Here is a 24,990-nt window from a genome sequence, read left to right as displayed (position 1 = left end):
GCACAGTAAAGATGTCTATGACCACGGGTCCTCGTTATTTATACCTATGACTCAGCAAGCAACATTCAAGCGTTGTTCGACCCCGGAGGAATAAGCTAACGAAAGTTACGCATGATATTCATCGCACAGTAAGGTGCACATCGTTTCGATGATACTAACGCATGTGCTCTAACGTGACTGCTGGCGTCACGTCAGACCACAAGTTACCCTTTAAACGCCAGTGTTGTCGACGTGCCTGGTAAGCCCATGACGTGCACATTGCACTTAGACTATAACTACTACACTTACAAAAACTCGTCGATTCGCCCTGTAACGCTTGCCTCAGAGCCAAAAATGCAGCATAGAACTACTGGCTGACAGCTCCGCATAATACCGATTCCCAAAATGCGTCTGATCAGGCCAATTTAGCTGTAGCGATCTCGTGGAAGTTGAATAAGGGTCCTTGACACCGGGTGCTCTCGCGTACGAATGTTCCTGGTCACTGCAACGAAAATTTATTTGTACAATGTTAGGAGACAAGAAGAGAGCAGAGTAGATAAGAGCACACAGGGATAGCCGACATCTCTCCGACATTAGGAAGAAAAAATGGTACGTGAATGACAGATAGCCGATGGGTCAGTTGGAGGGACGGAATCGATACTAAGGTACTGGAGACTTAGCTGAGGACGGCAGAGGGTTATGAAGTCACGAAATCAGGAAGTTCGCATGCTTAAAATAAAGCCAGCATTCACAAGACAGAGTAAATTGCGATCTTTAGCAGGGGCTTTCCGCCTGCTGTGGAACTCAGTAGGGTGAAAATGATAACTATTAAGGCTTTACCTTAGGCGGCCCGTCGTAAGCCACAGAAACACTGCATGATACCTGATGACTACTCGCCAAGGCCCACAATTAAGTTGTTTCAAATGCAGTTCAGTGTAGTTATGACACAGTAATTTCCAGCCATGATGAAATTTCACCTGCTAAGCATTGCACAACCACAGATGGTATACTCAATAAAATACAGCAGTCGGGCAACACCAGACTTCTCAGTGCAGACAACATGACTATTCTCCCTGGGATATCAAGCGGCGATCTGACTAGTAATACTAGTAATACCAGCTGTGATTATAGGATCTCCAAATAGCTCACGGCCTCCATGCGCCATTTCGCCTTTTGCCACAGCGAATTCGCGCTTGGTAGCTAGTTTATATTGTGCAAGTGTAGGCATTTCTGGCACAATTTGACAAGGACGTCGTTGCTGCGCCGAAACGGCGCAGCAACGACGTCCTTGTCAAATTGTGCCACAACGACGTCCGTGTCAAGTTTGCCCTGAGTCCTTCCTTTTTCCGTTTGTACAAGCAAATTGGCAATTTTTTCTGCAAGCTTTAACAGTCAACTGAGGACGGGACGAACAAGTCGTGGTGCCTTTAAAAGCATTGATGCAATTACAACACCTCAGCGCAATAGAAAAAAACAAGCATGCAAGCACGGAAAGCAAACGGCATTTCCCGGTCTGCATGTTTTCTTTTTCTTTTTTTTCTTCACTTATTTATTTATTTTTTTATTTATACAAGTACCTCACGGGTTCCACGGGGGAACATTTAGTGAGGGGGGGGGGATACATTTTGGTTTGTTTTACAAAGAGCGATCAATGCAAATGCAAAGTGAGGAAAAAAAAAAGAAGTAAACAATATGCTTGTATACACGAAAAGTCCTGGCTGCGCAAATTGAAACAACCAAACGAGACGGCAAAAAATAACATTATACAATTCGAACCATCGTACATAAGTATATAATACAACTGATGTCATATTTTTCAATGAATGACACAAAGTAATGGGGATAAAGCGTTACACAATGTTAAAGGCGCTGGAAATGGAACTAGCCCATCATCTGGTTTAAGTAGACTCTTGAAAATCAGCATCAACTATCGCTGATATACCTTCTAGGTGTGTTTGTACGGTTTCTTACTTCTAGTGCTGACACAGGCATCTGACAACTCTATCAGTTACTACTGGAGCACCTGCTACTAATAATCATCATCTTGATTTTGAGCAACGGAAAACTTTGTCGCTTCTCTTGACAGAATCAGTGCAACATCCCCTACAGCGTCGTCAAGGCAGCTCTGGAGCACCTGACACGATGCGCCGCACTGGGTGAGTGGACTCGAATAGACGGTGCAAACGCAGCTAAGCGCGCGTAATATCTGAGTCGGAGGTCAAATGCGGCTCTGAACGGGCAGTGTGCCTGTGAGGCAATGCCCCTAAACTTGTTTTCGCGAAACCTACTTGATATAGAGCTAAAGTTGATGACTGCGTGAGCCAAACAGAGCAGCCAACTTCGCGACCGCCGTGGAAAATCCCCGTCGGTCTATGAAATGGCTATGCACGCACTGAATTGGAAAACGCGGACTTGCCCAGTAGCAGTGTTGGACACTTTGTAACGTACGAATTTACTTCGAGTTCTTTAAACGTTTGGTCGAACGGCTCAAGGTCGTGTATCTTTACGAAGTCTTATTAGAACTTGATTAAAGAGAAGCTTTATGGCAAGGGCGTGTCTGTCACAGACTAGGCAGCATTGAAATCGCAGTAATAGAATTACGTTTGTGGCCTCGCAATTTAGTAAAGAATTACTTTAGGTGAGTGACACCAAGTAAATCAATTGCTGATTACTTTCACAACTACTTTTGACTAAAACATAGCACGACGTATTCCCTTGTCACAAGCAGTTCACCAAACAATGTAAGCAAAATAACGAAGACAACTTAATCTGACTGCCAAACCTCAGACATGGGATCGAGGCAGGCGCAAAGAAAAGCCGCAGAGCATCCGGACTCGAATCCTCAAATAACGTTGCTGTTCGGTCACAGCCCTCCCATTTCGATATAAGAAGGATCGACGACGACTTCACGCTTTTCTGACTATCGGGCAGCTGAACAAGGGCCCATTGCATTCACTCTACACTACCTAAACCGCTTCATGGCTGCACCCCCTGGGTGCCGTCGCCCTGCAGGGAACGTTTTAGCAAGTGCAGAAGCAACGCGATGACGAAGCTAATACGGGAGTGCAGATGATGTGCAAGCCCTCTTCTACGTTTGAATGCCTCACATGTTCTAACGGTTGTGATTCGTGAAACTGGGCGCCACTTGCGTTGTCCTGGCCTTTCGCAACCGTCTCCACTAACATAAGAAGTTCACTGAAGGTCTTGCTGGACGCTGTTAAAAGAGACACGAACGTAGTTGGCTTTCTCGTCTGCTGCGGTTGCAGCCATTTTTTGCTGCGCGAACTCGGCACTACTTCACCAGAAGGTGCAGGGAATTCGTGAACTAGTCTTGCACGACAGCTGCACTTTTTTTCGAAATGAATACAGGGATGATGACCAGGGTTATCCGGTAGGCTACCTTGCGCCAATGTGGCTATTTTTAGGGGCGAAGCTCCTTAGGGTGTTGGTCTGTCCCTCCTCTGTAGTATGTAGTAGTAGTAGGTAGCCACCTCTAGTTCTTGGAGTGTTCACTAGATGGCGATGTCGTAGCCACCTCTAATTCTCAGAAAGATCCCTAGATGGCGCGGATGCGCTTGCTGCGTTGCAGATGCGTGCTCTAGTCCCCCCCTCTCTCTCCCCTCGCGACGCCGACGCTCCGCGCTCGCTTCGTACAGATGCGTGCTCTAGTACACCCCCCCTTCTCTCGCCTCGCGAGGCCGACGCAGGCAGCGTCTGCTAGCGAGTTTCTTGATTGAAAAAACCGACTGCTCACGCTGCACAACCGTTCACTGACTGCCCCGTATATAAAGGCACTGGATTTTGACCTCCAAGGTAGTGCCTGTGTGAGATTTCTCCTGTGCGTGATTAAACAATAAAAATTCACAGCGTACATGTAAAATAAAGTGAGCTGCAAGTCGCCATGACTCTCATCGACCCTTTAGTATAAACTCACCCGATCTCACGCCGTTGATGATGTACTGGGCAGAATTCACGGAAGATTCACATATGGCGCTTGTCATTGGTGGAAGGCAATCGTTCGATTTAGGGCGGCGACGTATGCTAGGGGGACCGTTGTAATGAAGGGACCACGTAAACCAACAGTACAATCAGAAATTGATGTTTAATATATACACGGTGTTTCTCACGTGTTTACTTGATCATATACTGGGCGAATTGCTCGGTGTATTCACGGTTTACCGATGATTTCCTGCTGAGCTTCGCCCCACTCATCATCATTCACCCCGTGGATATGCTGTAGAGTTTTTTAGGCCGGTGGCGGCAGAAAAAATATGAATGAATGAATGTTCTTTAATCACACATTATCTTACACAAATTATGCACAAGGTGTATGGCCCCATAGCCAAAGACTAGTGCGAGTCTCATTTAGTAATATACATAACAGAAACTGTAATGATTATACTCGAAGTAAACAGATGTAGAAAATGAAAAGTAATGTTATCATGCAAGAAATCCCGTTTGGCTACTAGCAAGAGTCAACTAAATTCGATTAAACAAAGGGAAAAATAAAGAACGTCATTTGTAGTAAACACAAGAAACTTGAGTAAAAGTGGTGCACATTTCTGCAAAATGAAACTTGCAGTTACAAGTATGAATAATACTCCCATTCAATAGGTTAACAAAGGGAACAAGCATATGATATCACTTTGTAAACAAAACACAAAAATATAAAGAACAATATATGTACATGGTGAAAAGAAATGTGCACCCAGAATACCAGTCCACTCAAGAAGCAGAGAAAACTGCATCAAAATAGTACTTTTTTAGTCATCCCGACAACTTCTGGGCGTTCTATATTTAATGCGGTATACCATTCCAAACTTTCACTCGCGCATATTCAGGTAAACGTTTTGCTATAGGCATCGAGGGGTTACTTGTTAGGCGTCGGGGGGTACAAGTAATACAATGAGAATGAGAAGGGAAGATCTTCAACCTAGAAAACAGTGGTTTGCTATGTCCGTAGTGTCGTGAGAAAGTTATCGTATGTATTACGTGTACCTCGTTTTTGCAGCCGTCCTAGTGTCTCAAGATAAGAGTTATACGCCAAACACCGTCATTCTACGCAGTGCAAACGGTGGCAGTTTACTAAAGTAAAATGCAAAATCCACAGAATTGGAACGTCAACATATTCGCGAGCTTGCAAGAAGACAATATCTTCGCTACTTGGCTACTTTCTCGTTGGCTGAATTTCAACATAATTATTATTTGGTGACTACGCAGCCGTTGGCGTACGACTATGCAGTGTGCAAAAATGGCGCCTAAGGCGTGTTTCCGGCTCCCAAAATGTAATTATGCACTAGACCCTTTTCCTAATCCGCAAGTGCGCTTCTCTGCGCTGCATATTCGCCCATTGAATATCGGCACCTGCCGTGCTTCAAGTGGAGACGGGGTCCTAGTTGCACGTGCTGCTTGTCTATTATGTGTGTTTATGGTAAGAGAGCCGAGTCCACATTTTCCAGGTCATAGCGCAAGCAAACTGCGCCTGAACACGTTGTTTGCAGTATGTGACTGTACTCGCGGACAACGTTTCTTGACAATGAAGGAAAGGTTACGGGGGCGGAGCTAATGCACATATACTGCTCCCTGAAGTAGTCCGGTTCGGCGCGCGTTTCGAGTTCAGTTTTGGTTTGTGAACCTTCCGTATCTCCTGTGACGGCCGTTTAATTATTCGAGCGGCCATCGCAGGCTTAGACAGCCACTTGTTAGTGAAATTTGTCACAAGCTCCCTCGACGAGTCGTCGGAAAAGCTGTGGGTTGAGGAGTGCTCACCTGAAGACGAAGACGCCATTTTGACCGTGCGGTGCACGTAAAAGGTACGACGTTTTCACAGGCGCAAAAACGCGAAATGACACTGCATAAAGCAACACAAATATAAACAACTTCTTGGTGCGTGCTGACCCTGTTTTCAGACAGCACCCCGTAGAAAATAAAGTAATGCTCCTGTTTTTATTCTCACGCAGAAAACACTGACACAGTTGTGGGACTATATTCATCAACGGTAGCACACGCGTAGTTCGGCTCTGTAGTCTCCTCTTCATTGCCAAGAATGTTGTCCGCGAGTATAGCCGTCATTAGTTGGGCAATCTACACAGCAGGAAAGCTAGCTCTACAATTAGGAAAATGGTCTCTTGCATTACAGAAAAGAAAAGGCTGGGCCTCTGGCAAAACAGTTGCGTGGGACCTTCTTTTGCACACCACCTATTGCTGAACGCGACATTAAATCGTAATTGGAAGTGAATAGGACAATCCAAAGCGCACCGCATTCTGGGCGCTCTGCACTCGTCAAATTGGAAACCGAATATCAGACGAACTGCTCGTGTCATTTCTTAGGTTTTGGTACGAACTGCGACTCAGAAACATCAACTGCTCCGACTTCGTTATGACGCAAGAAGTGATTGCCAGAATGACTACAGTACATGATTCAATGCCATTATACCAGCAACTGTGACCTTGAACATAGTCATACCGAACTCATTTTATTCAATTATATGGACACTCTCGGCTGGTTTGTGCCTACGTCCTCATGTCCTGTATACATATATATATATATATATATATATATATATATATATATATATATATATATATATATGCCACGAAGAAAAATATTTCTGACAAATACTTTCCGACGAACAGCGCATTCGAACGGGCGGCCCCTCGCTCCGCAGCACGCGGCGTTACACGGCTCAGCCACGGAGAGTACATCGCCCAACATACTAACGGCGAGCTATTTATATATTTATATACACCATTTGCAACTGGTGGTACGAAGAGCTCTGGGGCATTTTCAGCGTGTTCTCCGCAAGTTTGATGACACGGGCCTAGCTCTTCCACGTCGGAACTTCCAGGCCTTGACAAGTCGCCACTTGGCGGGCCTCCTGGACGGCCCAGGTTTGGTCGGCGAGCTCTCACCAGTACATGGCATCGGCACATCTCATCGAAAGAACATCGGGATTATCGCCTTTAGTACTTCCTTCACATTTCCAGAGCACGTTCTTGAATACAGCACGTCCTATAGCCTGTTCTCTACCGCAGACCTTGCAGGTGCTGTCTTGATAGATATCGGGGTAGAATTATTGATATGCTAGCAAATTTGGATAAGTATCAGCCTGTAGCTGCGGCCAGATGGTAGCTTGCGCGCTGCATAACTTGTTAGGCGGAGTGAAACTCCATCGGGCCAGATAGAAAGCCTTAGTAATTTCATTGTAGCTCGTTAGCCTGTCGTATGTGGCAATCGCGAGGGCTGTTTAGTAAAGGTCAGTAATGTGGTTGTCAGCGGAGCGTGGCGTCTCGCTTAGGTTGCTCAATTTAGGACTACACCCATGAATGCAGTAGTCGTCAACATTGACGGAAAATCTGCGCACACAGCCAGTACCAAGACCACAGAAACTGACACGGCTGAAGGTTTTTTTTTTTTTGTTATTGCTCCTCATACATTTGGCTCACCCCACTCCGGGGCTTAGGCCATGAATTGGACGGTGCCTTGCTCAAGAAATAATTCACATCCTAAAGGAAAGGGTATTAAAATACTTTAGCCGTTACACATTAACGATATAGACGAGTAAAATTTAAAAAAAAAGATTAAGGAAACGACGTAAAATCTTTATATATAGATAAATCAACAGCTGGGAATAAGGAATGGAACGTTCGAAAAAGAAACAGAATTAATTAACGCTTCACATTCAATTCTTTCAGCCTGTCATAGGACATATTGCATACAGCGTCGAAAACGCTCCTGTAGCTAAAAACAAACATGGTAGCACCGAATGAAAGAACCACCGGAAGTGACAAATTCAAGCCCATCTTTCGAAGGGGGTACTTCTATGAGTCCTTTCCTTTGAATTTCAAACCTTCGACACGTCAAGAACACGTCATGCAGAAATTCACTCTCATTACCGTGATGACATAAAGGTGACTGAGCCAGACCAGAGCTGCGAAGGTAAAGGTTCAGTGGCGGAACTCGACATCGTAGCCTTGTAACTAATATTTGTCCCCTGCAAGGAATAAGAGGTCACTGTTTCCAAATTAGCGAAGAGAATGTCTCCAAGGAACTCGACCAATTAGGTCCACTTCAGGAAGGACAGAGAGTCACTCTTTTAGAGTAGCCACTGCCGACAGACACTGAGGCAATCTGCGTAATTCTAGGACGACTGTCAGCAATTCAGCCTGGTGAATAGGCGTAGAGTCAGGTAACCGAACTGAGAAAGTCAAATCTAGAAAGAACGGTGCAATTGCCGTACCTGCCTTCTCTTTGCAAACGGAAGCATCAGTCGCTATCACAATGCTTGTTCCTAGATTGGCGAAATTATCATCCAAAATGCCATTTAGATGTCGATACGGTAACTGTTCAGCATTCTGAGGATATATATAGTCAAATTCAATCCTAATTGTTTCTACACTGCTGAGTGTAAGTACTTCACAGAGGTTCACTTTTATTGGGTCCAAAAGTCAATTTGTAGAAATGACTTGAGGGCAACGTATATTAGACCACTGGTGATTTGTCACGACTCGGGGCCGAAGCACAAGCTCCTCCGAAGATGTGGCATGGGGGTTGGGCCACTGGTGTATGGCTTGCGCCAATCGCCGCTACGAAAAAGTCAAGGGCCTTCTCCAATCAAATCAGAGAACAAAAAAAACTTTAATAATGTTTTGAAACAAAGATAAAGATACTTCCAATCGAATAGAATAGTTATCTTCAAAACAAAGGTGAACTAATTTTACATTCCACAATTATTCGAATTAGTGCAGCATGCATGAAACTTCAAATATGTACAGACACTGAGCAATATCAGATGAATGACCAAACAGCAAGATCCGAGCAAATAATTAGAGTTGGGTGAGGACCCAATTTCTGTGGCACATAGGCTTTTGCTCGCGGACGACGATTTTTCCTGCGAACATGGCCAAGCCATTGAAGCTTCGACGTAAAAAGCTATCCACAGAGAACATTGTTCAGAAGTCTAAATGATCAGTCATATCTTCTATTCCGCTGGCACATATATTTCTGCTGTATTTGAAGAGGTGAAATGCTCATGAAATGATACTGTCGAGTTCCTGTTTTTAGGCTGCACGTGCCTGGAGGTCTGGCACCCACTTCCTCGAATTCATTTTGCAATGGAAATCATCGTCCTCGTTGTCAGCCTATGTGACGCTAGAGATGGGAGACGTGCCGTGGGTCAGGTTCCATACGTATTCGCGCGCGTCTTCGTCGTCGGCTTGTACTACCATGTCTTCATACGTCGCAAATATATGTCCACTGAACGATTCATTTTTGTGCGAGTGGATTCAATTTTATACCTGTCACATAGATTGTCGCTCCTCCTTCATTTCACTCGTCAAGACTATTGTACCATTTTCGCGCTGACCACATCACCCAAACACTTAACCGCCGGTACTTGTCCAAAACATGACCCTCTTTTTGCACCAAGTCGTCAAATTGTGATTTCGACGGCCGTCTCGAGTGGCGGTCGTCGCTGACACACTCCTGACCTTGCCGGAACACCTTGTGCCGCGTGAGAGTTTGGCTTTGCTTCATCGCGTCGTCACCATAGGCTTTCTGAAGCACTTGAAGCGTCTCCGCCCCGTTTTTACCCAGTTTGACACAAAAGTTTATTGCATTCTGTCGCTCTAAGTGGTTATCGCTTGCCTATACTACGCATTACATCAGAGCCCCAGATCCATTTTTACGTCAGAGCTGTTAAGTTACGAACCCTTCTCCAGCGCGCCGCTTACCGCTCGCGAGGCGCCGCGTTTCTCTCTTTCTCCCGCGGACCTTCAACGCTTTTCTCCCGCCGACTGAATCACTCCCAGCGCTGTTTGCCCCTCCAGTCGGCTGCCGCGCAAGCAAACCGCCAATCAGCACCTGCTTTTACTCCTCTTCCTCCTCCCACGGGCGGTGGCATCAGGCGGCATCTCTCTCTGACTGTTGGGAAGAAGCCGCAAGCCGGCTCCTCGCGCTCGCGCCCGCAATGTGGACAGCATGCCGCTGCTTGCTGAGCGGAGGCGCCGACGGGCGGGACCCCGCCGCGGCATGCTTTCCACAAGTGTGCACGTACCTTTTCCCAGCAGGTCGCCGCGTGCGTACACCAAAAACAACAGCGGTTTCCGTCTAACCCATTGGGCACTGGTGGCTGCTACCCGCTGACATATAGTCGTGTACTTACGAGAACGGAAATCTGGGCGAGTTTGTAAGAATTCATCATAGAGCAGGTAGCGCGAAAATTACGGAAACAGGTCTCGTGTTCGTCTCGTGCTCGTCTCGTGTTTATCTTGCTTTCTTGTGTCCCCGTAATTTTTGCGCTACCTGCTCTATGATGAAGTCGTGTACTGGCGGTCGAGTAGACGAGAAAGCCTGGGCCAGGAGCCGCTGCTGCGTCTTTTTGAAAAGCGCCCCCTTTTTCGGAAATCTCGTTATGCGGTCGCGCACGGCGCTCCGCCGCCGGTTTCTGTACATTGCGGCTGTGTGCGTTCTGTCTCGCTGCACGCGCGCGTGTGCTTTCTCTCTCCACCTCTCATTATCTGATCGCGCTACGCGTGCGCTCTTGAAGGCGCTCGTGCGCACGTCTTCCTCTAGGCCTCCCAAGCTCGGCCAGGGGGCGCTGCGTCGCACGCGTTTCGCCGCCTTTCTTGCGAAAACCGGTCGCTTCTGTCCCCACACCAGCCTTTTGACTGCGCTGTCTCCGCACGTTCAGGCACCCTGCACGCGCTGTTCTCTGCTTGCTGTGCACGTGCAGCTTCACGTGTCGCTTGCTCTGAAGGTTTAGAAAGATCCCAGAGATGGAAAAAAAACGTTTCAACGGTGGGAATCTTACCAGAGGAGGACGGTTGATCGACCACCTTTTCGGGACCGAGCAGGTCGTCAAGGGCGATGCTGTTTGTGCGAGCGCTACGTGCGTGCAGATGCTGAACGGGCACATTTCTTTGACATGAGTAGGGAGGTGACTGCGCGAGTTCTGTAATTATGTTACCGGTAAAACGCACATTCGTTGCGGCAGTCGTGTATACTCGGAGCTGTCAGCAACCATCCAGCACGCTTTCGCGTTCGTTTTCTATTGATAAATTTTCAATTGCTTGGATGCCAAGTTTGTCGTGCGGCTTTAAATTTATTATGAGCTCAGTGTGAAGAGCATAAATTTACATCTGCCCTGTTGAGTCACTGGCTGCATCGCAATGCGCAGTGTTCACTTTCGTGGGAGTTTCAATTTTGCCGAGGTTTGCATCGAATGATAACAACGTCGGATCGCAAGTTTAATGTCGCCTTGGATTTTTTTAGAGCTCCCTTTGACAGCATAATGATATACGCAAACAATTAATAAATATTTCATGCCCACTTCGACGATGCATGTTTCTTGCAGAGGCGTGTTTCATTTCGAACAATATCGACGCCTGATCACGCACAGTGTTCCCTTATTCGAATGTCGCTTTGGTTGTTTCGACAGCTCGCTTGGTCAGCATCATACTATACAGGGGCGTAGCCAAGGGGGGGTGGGGGGGTGGTTCAAACCCTCCCCGAAAATTTTCAATTTTGCTTGAGTATATGTACACGCACACATACAAACGCACGCACAAACATACATAAAGTATGATTGGACCCCCCCCCCCCCCGAAAAAATTTCTGGCTACGCCCCTGATACTATACAATACCCACTGGGATCGCGCATGTTTATGATTATGCCGAGATTTGTGCCCAATAATAAGCGCATCTGAATTCGCGAAGCCATCGAAAATTTAATTGCCACCTTGGTTCTTTTTTCAGCTAGTTTCCAAAGCGGCATGCAAGGCTTTTTATTACGTGCCGAACGCATGACATTAATACGAGGCACGCCGTGGTGGATTAATTCGGATTAATTTCGGCCACCTGGGTTTCTTTAACGTGTACGTAAATCTAAGTACGCCGGTGTTAGTGCATTTCGCTCCCATCGAAATGCAGCTGCTGTATGCGTGAATCGAACCCATTACCACGATTTTAGCAGCGCAACACTTCAGCCTTCTAAGCAATCACGGCGTGTCGCATGCAAGGCCAATATAAACGCTCAGTGCAAACATACAGCTTAATTCTGTTTACAGGGAGCCGCGACGGGAAATGTACCGCAATCAGCTGAATTAAACACTTAGTACTAACGGTACGTTATTCAAATTGTGGTGTATTAAGCCCACATGCTCCGCTGCTGTCACATTACAAATGGTTGACTCGGAAAGCCAGCGCGCAATCTCGAAACGTACAGCGGCTGTCTATTTGTTGTAGCTTCGGTTCACAAACGCACTTCCCTTTGAAATGTGCACAATCATCGCGTTTCTCCCCGTTAATAGTTCGTAATACTGTGTACGATAAACATTGCTTCAAGGTGACAAGACCGCGAAAGCATTGCGGCGAAGTGCCATAATCCACTCTTGACGCCTCTGCTCCTCGCACTGCTTGCATTGGAAACGGTAGAACTTGACGGGCAGTTTTCGGCTGTTCATCATTTTTAAACTTTTGTGACAGTTCACAATGAAGCAGGACTGCATGCCTGTTTTCGAGTACGACGAAGGAACGGCACCCATAGCGTGAAAAATGCGAGATAAAAGCCCCGGGGAGCACGTTCTCCGCGCGCGATGGGCAAACCAAGCAAGAGCGACCCGTCCCAGCTACCGGAGTTTTCCCCTCTCTCCGCTGGGGCGGCGGACGGCGCTGCGCAAACTTGAGCGTTGGAGGCCTCTAGCGCTGTGCTGAGGAGCAGTGCGCGTGCTCTTGCTCGCAGTGCTCATGTGAGCGCGCTTGCGCGCTAACCTCGCCCTGCGCTTGCTCTAGCGTTAGATTGGACTGCAGGGTCGTGGTCTCGCGGGGTCGGTGGAGATGTTGCAGAGCACGTTTGTCAAGAGACTGGCCAAGAAAGCCAGTCTATTGGTCGACGGTGATTCTCAGATGCTCGAGAAAATGAAAGGATGAAAATTGATTAGTGTGCCATGCTTTTAGAATGGTGAAAGCAAGTGGCACCATGATCGCGCAGAACATTTATGACGAGAACTTCTGTGACCTCAGTATGAAAATAAACGGAAAAATGAAGTCGAAATATCCACCCTGCTTCAAAACGTGTGTGCATATGAGAGAGACGCTTATAAATGACGCAACCAGCTTGGCAACACGAGTTTGGCATGAAAACCACTCGAAAACGGGCGTGTCCCCCCGAAAACAGATTTTAATTAAACTGGGCTTCTTTTAAACAATTTTTGGGGTGAACAGCACAAGGACAGAGGATGAAACACCACGACAAGAACAAAGACAACAAGGGAAAGAAGACGATAGGACAAGAGCTTCGTTCCTTTGTTGTCATTGTTCTCCTCGCGCTGTTTTATTCTCTGCTCTAATTCTGAACCGACTAGCCGTCATCAAGCTGTAACCGATATACAAGGGCGGAACAAGAATTGTGCGTTCGCGTTTGCAAGCTTCAATGTTCCGTTTTGCATATAAGTTCTCCCCAAGGTTGAGGTGGGCTGTTTTCTTGGTCCTGCGGTTTCCGCCTGCTTTTTATTTTTTTCCAATTTAATTTCAGAGCGACATTAAAACCACATACCTAAAATTGGTGGAAAGCAAGATGCTTACGCAGTACACACACACTCACACACACGCTGTTCCGGCTAGTAGCACTTGAGGGAATGGTAACATTTTGTGCTGTTTTGCCTGAGAAACACGGGCGAGATTTTTAGTAACTAATTACATCGCTTTTTACACGGTAGTCAATGTCTAGAAAGAGCGGAATGCTGCAATATCTGTTGCACCAATATGGCCTCACGCGTCTCAAATAAAAAAAAGGGAATGCTAAGTAGCTTGAGCGCCCGCTTTTGCGAGATATAAAAGTGTTTTTCATCATAGAGTGGATGAACTACATATACAAAACGATCAGAAATGGTCTTTGTTTTGGTGAGTACTGCATACAATAAATGATGCAAGGACTTCGAAAGGCTTATTGGAATAAACTATCAAGTTAGTAACGATAAAAAATACAATAGCCATTTGTGCATTTATGCGATGAATTTACAATACAGAACCCGTTCTGTCACGCGGCTGCCTCACTTGCTCGCAGGCCGCAAGTAGGGTTATCGGAGAGCGCCAGTGCAGATACGCAATCGCGATCACTGTGTTAAATATTTCGCGGTACACGCAGTACCACTACGGGTTTTCACATCAGCTGTTGTTCCCGTGTGCTCTTCCTGAAGGTAGTGAATGAGCGCGACGACATCGGAGGAGTCGACTAAACTCTATCGCTCTATGCGCATGGAACACTCGGTCTGCCGTGCGACAACGATAAAAATAAGGAGCGCAAAATAAATGACGATTTGAATCTGTGTACAGCTTGGCGCTTGTTTTGTGTGTGCATTTCCCTTGAACATCCAGTTTCACAGTTCAATTCACTGCTTATAATCTTCTCAAGGCTGACGCGACACTGCGCGGCATAAGAATGGTGTGTACCGACTTGTGGAATGACGTGGCTTTCTTTGCAGCTTGCAAATGCAATCGCCGGCATCACGCGCTCCGCCGAAAACGCGCGCAGTCGCTTCAGTGGGCGACCGACGACCTTCAACGTTTTCAGCGGCCTACCAGGGGAGCATCCGGCGCTGGCGTCGCGCACGCAAACTTTAGGTTGCCTCGTCTATAAAAGCCCTCTCTAGGACAGCATGTAAAGCCGACATGGACAATTGAGCACACCAGGAATGTCGCAGCCCTGTGGACGCAGGCTGCTAGCCATATCCAAAACAGCCTGTGTCCGCAGAGCTGTTGCGGAAGGTCAACTAACACTGCCAACTAAGACCACATGCTTACGCATCCCTTAGGAAACTACCGAACGAGATGTTGCGCCCGTAAGTTCTGCTCGTCACTCGCCTCCACCGAGTGACATGGATTCTAGTTCATTTTTTTCTCTCCAAAGCAAAACAAAGATAGCGGCGGACACCGGCTCTCTTTCCCAGTCTGCTTTATGTTGCAGACTCTGGGCTATGGCCTCGGAGCCAGTGCCTACCTGGAGCCTTCAGAAATGGCACCATCTCCATCTTAAAATGCGCCAAGCCAGTGCATCAACTGACCGTCCATGGCGCTCGAGCCATAGCGCGCCAGCCGGGTGCCACGTGCGCCGGCTGATAGTGATGTCAGCAGCCGTAAGCCGGACATCCCTCCAATGGTTAGGCCTTGACGGTGATTATAGAACACTAACACCTTTTCGCCGTTTCTATTTCTTCTTTTCAATGAACAACATATTATCATTCAATTTAAATGTAAACATTTCGACAGAAATCTGTCTGGCTGGGTGCAATATTTAGGAGGTTAATATGGCTCCAGCCAAGTTTAAGAGAGCCCGACGTTTCGGGACCGATTCGGCCCCTTCCTAAGGGGGTGACTGGTTTGGCCATGGAAGCTTCTCCCCGACTTGTTCCACCGCGGCTCCGGATTTCCCTTTCCCTCGCGTTTCGGAGGCCGTGAACGTAAACCGAGGGCATTGTTCCCAGGGACCGGTTCACATTTGCCGGCGTGTTTAGAATGTGCCACGACTCGAGCAAGAGCCTCCTTCCCAGATTCCTTTCTGTTTCCAGAACAGAAGCGCCATCGAAGTCGATCTTATGGTCGTGCTTTTCACAGTGCTCTGCAAGAGCGCTGCGTTTCATTTCCATCTTCCTGACGTGGTTCTTATGTTGGCGCATTCTTTCTGGGAAGCACTCGCTCTCGCCTATGTAGCTAGCTGGGCACTGCGAACACGGCACCTTGTACACTACGCCCTACTGTTGTTCCCTCGGGAGTCGATCCTTCGGCCGCGGTAGCAGGCGGGTGAGCGTCGACTCTGGCTTGTGTATCACCATGACCCCCTCATGCATTAACCCTTATACAGTGAAAGCTCGTTAGCTTGACCCCCGTTAAATCAGATAATTTGGACGTCTTACCTGGTTCCGGCAAGCATGTGTATTGTTTATTGACATCAAAATTTCGTTATTTATGTCGTATTTGGCCACACGCCGGTTAATCCGGACGACCCTCGGAATGCACCAAGCACGACGCGCCGCAAATGTGAGACGCAAGAGAGTGACAGCGGCGTTCGCGAACAACCGAAATGGCCGCCGGCATTCAGAAAGTCGTGGTCGTCATCCACTGTCTAACCAGAATCCCGTTGTTGGTGACCAAGGCTTCAGCGGCCATGGAAAACTTGTTTCGTTTTCGATTTACTCGACGCATACGACTGCGCGGGCTCTGTCTATAGACGTCAGACTCTGGAGTTTCCAAGACGTGTGGCGCCACCTGTCGGAGAAGTATTGAGTAGTGCATAGACCGACTCTCTCGCACAGTTTGCTATGGGACCAGGTGCAACTAGCGATATCGAAACAACGATTGAGCTTAATATCGCGTGTGTTTGCGCATTTAGCACTCAGAACGAGAGCTGTGAATTGCTCTCCGCTAGTCGGACGCGCCACCGAACCGTCGTGAAGTGCTTGCTGGATCACTCGCCTGAACGACGGCGAAAACAGCAGCAGACGACCCCTCCGTACGCTACGAAGAAACTCCGCAAAAGGCGCACTGTTGCGTTGTGAATTGCCACGGACGTAAAAAACTGAATAACAACGTTCAGTTTTACCGATTTCCATAGTTGTCGTACGAAGAAGAAAGACGAGAGCGCTTGATAGGGGCCGTTGCGAGCGTGTTGGGTAAGCGAAGTACCCGCGTTCTCCACAGCCGGTGGCATGAATGTGTGGCTCTGCTGTTGTTTTGCGTAGCCCTGATGCAAAACCATGGTAACCTTGACTATGAAGCTCAGCAGAGGCTCTGACCGCGGTGCTTGTCGTGTAACACGAAGTGAGTAGCTAGAGGCAGACTGGAGACGCGTGATACGCACACCGCGACGAGTTGGTCGTCACAACACAGCATCGCGGACGTACGTTTTGAAGGCTCAGAGTTCTGGTTCTAACTAGCTAACACCACGTGCGTCATACAAGTGAATCGCAGAATGTTGGTCGTGACCCCCTTCAGGTTTGTTTCGCCCGTGTGCTCCGCGGTTGCCGTAGCTATCTCGGAGGCCACGGTTTTGCCTTTGGTTGTACCCCGCGAAAGTGGACACGCACGTATCCCCATTTGCAGTACATACAAACGGAAGACGACCATCAAGAGACCATTTGAGGATGCGTAATAAAACACTCCAATGCACAGGAAGCGAGAGATGAATTTTGGGAGAATACAACTGAAAAGGCGAAAATCGCCAAAGTCATTCGCCCCTGATGAACCGAGTTTTGTACCACTGATCGTAAGATGCATAGCTAAGTAAATTGATCGTGTATGTAGGTACTTTATCGCTGTGGCATACGTATATACCCGATGTTAACGCATTAGGCTCTAGAGAGCGGATGTCGGAGGGCTTGCCTCGAACTCGGTGTCGTGTGATGCTCGCTTGTACTTGCGAGTTGCAGCGTGCGGTAATAACTAAAACTAATTTTGCATTGTACTCGCAGTTCGCTTTGATCAGCTTCCTTTGTTTCTGAAGCGTGGATTGGCGGAAGAAGCTTTCCAGGTCCTTGATTTTCAGGAAACCGCGCCTCGACACCAACGAAAGAGGAGGGTTATATTGCGGCCTATGCACATTCGCTTGCGGACGGCTCTCTTTGCACTACCCAGTTAGTGCCAGGGCTACGATGAGGGCGCTGGTGGCGGTGTTTTTCGCAGCGCCGCCTGGGCAGAGTCTGACGTCTATGATCGCGTTGATAGCGACCGGGGTCAAAGTTGCGACAAGCAGTAGTTTCGTTTTCCCCGCGTGCCCTCAGAAATGCGTCGTCGCCACGAATGATTGTGCATAAGGGAGCCAGGTTGAATCAGCAGCAAATGCGGTGCTCAGCAGTTTCTTTTCTACTCTGGACGTAGGACGCGCACGTGACCTCAGAAGTGCATGGACAAAATGATCTTGTCTTTAGCGACGTCTCTTTGGCATGATGGAACCTGTTAAAGATCGGGAACTTCAGCCGCGGTCCGCATGCTGGCATAAAAATCACTTGCTACATTGGCATGGATGTTCCTCTGCAGGAGCTGCCCCTCAGCAGTGTTCGTAATGGAAAGGACCGGTGGTTAGCCTTTCAATGTCACACGTCGGCTTCCTGTTCTGAGCGAACGACTGTTATTAACGGCCATACCCGTGAGAAACCACACACCGTTGACCTGAAGTCCCTAGATTTTTCCCTGTTCTTTCTTAGTACCGACAACCATTGAAGCGCCGCCGACGAATCTCATTGGCTAACGCTCGTTTTTGGTAGCCATGTTCTTCCTAACGCTTTTCCAGCACCCGGTGAAACGCGTCCTCCATTCACTAATGACACGGGGTTGACGGGAGGAGAAAGGCGCGTCGCGGTAGCATATTGTCCGCTGAAAGATGCGTGGCTAATATACTTAGACGCACATGGCTTTCTAAATCTTCCAAGTTAGGAAGAAAATGGCGTCGGACGCCAGCTGCGCATGAGAGAGGACCGGGAAAGGAGGCAGTTGTCGGTACGTAAGTAAAAAGGAAAAATCTAGGGACTTTACGTTGACCAAGCAACCGACAAGGCGCGTCAGGAACATAAATGCACAAGCAAACCTTTCTCTTCGTCTTTTCAAAAATGAGAAAACATTTCTCGGGGATTCCAGCGTGTGCGGCATCCGCAACGCTACCTTTGTATCCCTCATTTTCGCATTATGTTATTACACATTATGTTATTCTTCGGCATTGCGCAGAAGGCACCAGATTTCAGTGCATGAGAATCGAGAACAATTGTATTAGGCGTATTTATGAAGCTGTAGAGCGAATGAAAGGGTGTAGGTGTTTCAAATTCTCAGCCTCTACTCTGAAAACCTTGAGGTCCGCATAGGAAAGGTTTTTGCGTGACTACCTGACATTGTCGCCATCAATGCACTCTAGTGATTGTTGTAGAACGCTACGCGAAATTGGTGCAATGTTTTCCTTTTTCTGTTTCAGAAAACGCTCCGCATGGTGTACGTGTTAACACGGTCAGGTAAGAGCACTGTGCTGTCCGCCATTAAATTCGAGTATTCAACATTTCACTGGTTTAAGGTATCTATAATAAGAAAAAGATGGAAACTAACATAAACAGAACAAAAGCGCGCTGTGCTAATCGACGTCATGGCTAGTATTTTTTTGGTAACTTGCTGAGAAGCGTCGTGAAATCTTCTATAGCGTATTATTAGCGGGACAAACATAATCGCATAAGCTAAACAGGAAATAGAGAGCTATTGGACTACTCAGCAGGAGGGGCTAGCTCTCGTCTGGGCTATCGCAAAATTCAATCTGTAGGTATATGGTCAGCCATTCGCAATACTCACAGACGTACATGCACTCTGCTGGCTACGAACACGTAAGTACCCTACAGAAAGACTCGCTCTTTGGGCATTACGATATATAGGAGTACATCTTGTTGGTATTACACGTTCTCAGCAGGCTAAAAATCTGGCAAGTTGCACAAGGATACCGACTGCCTATCCCGCCACCCCATTCATACACACAACTCCACCGAATGCGACGATTTGATGGGGCTGAACCATTTTGCTTATAGAAAAAGATAACTAAGAAATAGTGATATTTAAATGAAGTTGCACGAAATGCCAACGAAAAGGTATGCACAATTTCCTCCTGCAGGCAGCCTATGATTTGGTGGTGATTTGCGTTTTGCGCCAGAGCTCACACTGCTCGCGAGGATATTTGAAATTTTGGGGAGAATGAAAATTAAAGTGACAAGCCCATTTACTACTCTTTTTTTTCTATGCAGCCCTGGGTCTATCAAAACGTTCATGGCGCGCCTACCTGGCGTCAGCGATGAGGAATTCATGGAGGTACGCACTTTAAGTGGTAGTATGCTATACCTTCAAGAGATGAAAAATACGTAAACACAGGCTGTCGCTGGAGCCGATCGTTTCGACAAGCGGATTGTCTTCTACAGAAGACAAGCTCGCTTGTCGGAACGATCGGCTCCAGGGACACCCTGTGTTCATCTCTTCAAGCTCTCATCTTCACATGTCTTCCGCCTTGAACTTCTGCCTTTTTTTATTACTATATACTTAGCACACTTAGTGACAGCGCGAGTAAAGTTTGTCCCGTTGTAGTCATAAATTTATTTACTCATTGAGGCAAGTGTACCAAAGTTGTTGTTTACGTAAAATGCCGGAGTACTTGCTGTGCATTCCAGGTGCAATGGAGAGCCTATGGGCACTGAGTTCTGGTGAGCGTCCTTTAATTACCCATGCTGGAAACACCCCGACAAAAATGAGGCACAATTTAGAGGTGGCCATCAGTTCGTTTGGTTTCCCGGCCGGGACGGGTCTCGCAATGGCTAATTTTTTAGGACGGTTGACCGCACTCCACTACATTGACGACCGACTGAGAACCAGGAAGATGCGCAGGTGTCGGGGAAAAAAGGGCGAAAGCGATACCACGTTGCTAGTGGCTGTCGCTACCATAGTACAGGTGAGGTCTCGTAGCCAGATCGCATCCGCTTGCTGTATGAACCATCACTTACCGGGGAAACGCAGCCACACGCACCTTCAAAAGTTTGAGTGCGCGACATATCGACCATTAGCTAACCAACTCCTCTGTGCACACCTGCATACCGCGTTGAACCACTGCGTCATCGATAAATTTCCTCACTGGCCCTGACTTTTGCTCCTAGCATGAGGTTACAATGAAGCTGCGCAAGAGCGAGTTAAATAGACGAGCGCTAGCTAGCCTGACACCGTGCCTTCTGGCGGCTACAACCTTCCAATGACAGAGCCTAGGAAACTGTGTGCGCATGGTTGACAGAGATTTAATTTATGTATTTTATTTATGAGGGGAACGAAAATCAAGTCGGACGAAAGAATAACCACCAGCTCGTGGAATACACACACATCCTCCGCCTTAGGTATAGAGGGCACAATAGTTGGAGCTACGGTCATGGTACCGCATGTGATGGGTCCTTGTTGTCCGGAGGCGTGGCATGAAATATTACTTCACACTCACGAGGCGGCGGCTGATCAACGAACCATACCTTGCTAAATAAAATAATCAAGTTGCTGTAGCCAGGACCGTCGCTACGAAATGAAAGAAAGAAGCTGCATCCATTCAGAGGCCGTGATGATCAAGGAATGAAGCGCGCCATAAAAGCAAGTAGCTGGTTGCAACTCCTCGATGTTGCGATCAGCGGATGAACAAAAAAATGACTTTGAAAGCAAGCGCAAAAAAGAGAAATCACATGAGCGACTTGTCTCCAGATCTACGCGACTTAGAGTAAACGCAGGATGCTCCGCGTCTGGTCAATAGAAGTTGAATTGGCAAACTTTCTTTTGCAGCTGGTGATTTCTCTTTACCTGGAATTTAAAATCACTAAGCAACTCTGAGTGCATTTTTACCTGTACTGCACGGTCTGCCTTTACTGATTGCCAAAAGCGCTCGATGAAACCACCCGCGAATGTTGGAGTTCCATGCTTTTCTTGTAATAACTAATTCCTCCCAGAGTCTGGAGAAAATTGCCAGCAGTAAACACGCCCTTGGACGAATAGGCACACCGGAGGAAGTTGCTCACTCCATCGCCTTCCTGGCATCCGATGACGCAGAGTTTGTCACGGGAATCACCATGCCCGTCGAAGGCGGGTTGCTTCTTCTATCCAGTATCTCGGATGTCCCCAAAATCCTGGATGCTCAGAAGACTGCTTGATAAACCCAGAACGTGTCCTTCCTTGGCGTTGCCCGTGTAACCGGGCTCCTCCAAAGGATGAAAGTAAAGTCCCGGCAGCCTTTCATGCTGAAAACGTTCGGTGTCTCCGAGTTAAATCATTTTCTTGATTCACGCTCTTCGAAAAAAAAAAACGGTTCTCATGGCTTTTGCCCTACGTAACTAAACAGGGAGAGATACAGCGCCTATACCATGCAGTTTCACTTTGGGCGAACTGTGACTGCTGCAAAAAAGTAATTATAGCAGTAACGCCTGATTTTTTCCAATAAATGACGCACGCTGAATGTAGCTCCATCGTTTACACTTTAAGCATGAAGACAAAATAAAGACTGAGCATTCTACCACACGTTGTCTTAGTTATTGTGGCTTGGATTAGCCGAGAAGGGGTTAAAAAAATTATGGCAGCAAGACACTGTTTCAGTGTATCATATCAATGACCTACCCCACGCTGTCTGCATTCTTCACATTTTAAATGGGGCGTTCCTTCATTCCGAGGTTTAAAAATAAAGGGGATGCTTAGAACTGCCCTAGAATGTCAAAAGTCTACTCGAACACATAGTGATGTAAAATGAAGCTCGGAGCACACGCCGCGACGTATGGCGTGTTCGCGCGCAAGCGCACTCTTCGCTGTCTTCTTTTTGGTGATTAGACTCCGCATACTCCGCCGTCTCGACACCGTCATCTCGTTGACCGCAATCCCAGCGTAGAAGACGGACGTTCTGGGTTATACCGCTGTTGAATGTACTCTCGTTTGCGACTGGTGTGAATCAATTCTGGAATGTAATGATTGGTGTGATCATCTCCAAAATTAAAGCAATTGAAAGGCGAAGACGTTCAAAGCACATTTTATCCCGCGACGTAAAGAAACAGAAAGCCATCAACAGGAAACATGAGTGACCTCCTTAAGGTGGCGGGCCTACGGTCACCATCTTGCGAGTAGTTCTATCCGGGCCACCAGATGTCGCCACTCAGTCAGGGGTGAAACTTGCAAACTTTTGCCAGCGCGCGACACTGGATGAGGAGCGGACGAGAAGCTTGCTGTCGCAGTTCGAGGAAATGAGGCCCCGAGAAGTGGCTTGTTTTTTTCTCCCCTTCAATGACATCTATCTCCCTTTCTCTGATGCCCCTCCCGCACTTGTCTCTGCCCCCTGCGGTGCGGTGCTTTTGAAGGACCACGGGAGGAACAATTGCGCAGGCTCTCGGCCGACTGCGCCCGTCCGTTCCGAGCGCGGGAGCTTGCTCGAGAAGTCCTGCCTCACTGGCCAGCTCCTTTCCGAGACATGCGGTGCCAAAATGTGGGTTGGGTGACAAATTTTATGATATATATAGACCGCGCATCATAAAAATGTACAGAGAAATTAACATCTGATATCGGGTTTCCAGCTACCAATACAGTAACATGAGTGCGGAGTGACGAAGGGAAGTTGTAGCAGGGGCGTAGCCAGAAATGTTTGCGGGGGGGGGGGGTCATACCTTATATATATATATATATATATATATATATATATATATATATTATTTATTTATTTATTTATTTATTTATTTATTTATACAATACTGCAGACCCTATTTGTGCCTAAGCAGGAGGGCAAATACATGAATATATATATATATATATATATGCATCAATAGCAATCAGACAATAAAACAAGAAACGGAAGAAGAAAGTCACAATAAGATGTACATTGAAGAATTACGATAACATTACACCATTACAATTGCAAAACGGGGTGGAGTGGTTGTAATAGTTAAATCTAGCATTGAATGCACTGCTCTAGATGCAATTACTGATGTTGAATGCCTATGCCTCAAGTTGAACCTGTGTGGCACTGTTTTCATTTAGTTAGTTGTCTACAGACCCCCCGATTTATCACCTGATATTTTAATTGCTTTAAGAAATCACTTACGGCAACATAAAGAACAGAATCATACTTGTCGGCGACTTTAACCTCCCGTCAAATAACTGGAGCCTCTTATCTTACAATCCGGAATCTGCACGCAATGCAGATATAATTTTTGATATTCCTCTTGAAAACAGCCTCGTTCAGATTGTCGTGGAACCCACGCGCATTGCCAATAACGCAGGTTCCGTGCTTGATCTTGTGTTCTTAGATCGGTCCATCGCTGATTACGACGTTTCTGTTTCATTTAAACTTGTTAGTCACGTGATGCATCTGTCTGGGCTTGTGAGGGATAAGGTTCGGGTAATCACGGCCACTTAAATAATTGTTGCCGAGACTGAAGAAGACATTTGCAGCTTGAGTTATACGGCTTTAATGCCACACAAAAAATGATGATGAAGCTTGGCACGTTACATGGCAACAACGAAGAACTGCCCTAGCTACGAGCACGACACACGTTCTTGAAGGACTTAAGATCTTACCCTCGCAAGATTTGTAACACTTCACCGTGTGACGGTTGAAGGCAGATGAGTCGATGAGTTGCGTTGCGTCTTGCACCGACCGCAGCGATGACTCAGGCATAGTCGGAGCGGAGTGCGCGGCAGACCCGATGTGTGGCAAACACGTCCCGGACAGCCAGTAGTAGGCCCAGGTCTGGAATACGCCCGGGTCCGAGCACAACGGACCGGCGCCGGCTGCTGGAGCGCCCGGTAGACGGGAGCGAGGCTCGTGCGGTTAACAGGCACAGGTAGGCTTCGGGACCAGGACCCGACGAGCGCTTCACCCTGCGACTGTTTCGTTCGGTTTCCGTTCTCGAACCTGCCCTCGTCTTCCACTTCTCTCTCCTCCACACGGCTTGGCTTGACTTGGACGACGTGATTGGTTGGTTGGTTGATCCTCAGTTACTTGGCGAAACCCACCACGGGGGATCGGCCATGAAACAGGTGGTACCTTATTTTAGAAATTAAATTGTTTTAAATCCGAATATGTTTAGGAATGAATGGTTTAAAAACTAGATTCACTGGTACAATGCAGATGTTAAAAAAGAAAAGAAAAAAAAGAAAACATTTGAATAGGTTCAAACAGTGAAATGGTGCATAAACTTAACATTCTATTCTTTTTACGAAATTTATAGCGCGGAACTTCTACACAGGGGACAAAGGAACACGACGAGCACAAGCGCTAACTTCCAACTAACGTTTATTATTTGCGCTCGCAAATATATACAGTGAAAGAAAGAAAATAAAAGAAGAAACAGCTACAGCCACTCATCTGATTAGCACCACACGTGTTCGTTGCATTGCACTTTTACCAGCTGCCATCAAGATATCCCATTTCTCTTTGGGATAAGAGAAGGGATGGTGCGCTGACACACTCGTAATCACCGCAGTTCATTGCTGCGGCTTCTATT

At 47.2% G+C, this 24,990-nt stretch overlaps 1 protein-coding gene across 1 annotated transcript in view; it reads left to right on the top strand.

Moving 5' to 3' along the window:
- The window catches only part of LOC119391691 (3-oxoacyl-[acyl-carrier-protein] reductase FabG-like), a 29,284-nt gene extending 7,624 nt beyond the window's left edge, over positions 1 to 21,660 (top strand). The window contains exons 3-6 of the mRNA XM_037659351.1: positions 2,066 to 2,135; positions 18,933 to 18,969; positions 19,741 to 19,804; positions 21,460 to 21,660. Of these exons, the coding sequence (XP_037515279.1) occupies positions 2,066 to 2,135; positions 18,933 to 18,969; positions 19,741 to 19,804; positions 21,460 to 21,660 (372 nt within the window). The remainder of the gene's footprint in view (positions 1 to 2,065; positions 2,136 to 18,932; positions 18,970 to 19,740; positions 19,805 to 21,459) is intronic.
- The last annotated feature ends 3,330 nt before the right edge of the window (positions 21,661 to 24,990 follow it).

Source organism: Rhipicephalus sanguineus, chromosome 4 (genome assembly GCF_013339695.2).
Source record: "Rhipicephalus sanguineus isolate Rsan-2018 chromosome 4, BIME_Rsan_1.4, whole genome shotgun sequence".
NCBI lineage: Eukaryota > Metazoa > Arthropoda > Arachnida > Ixodida > Ixodidae > Rhipicephalus > Rhipicephalus sanguineus.
The sequence above is the reverse complement of the archived record's forward strand: the minus strand, read 5'-3'. Positions and strand labels throughout refer to the sequence as shown.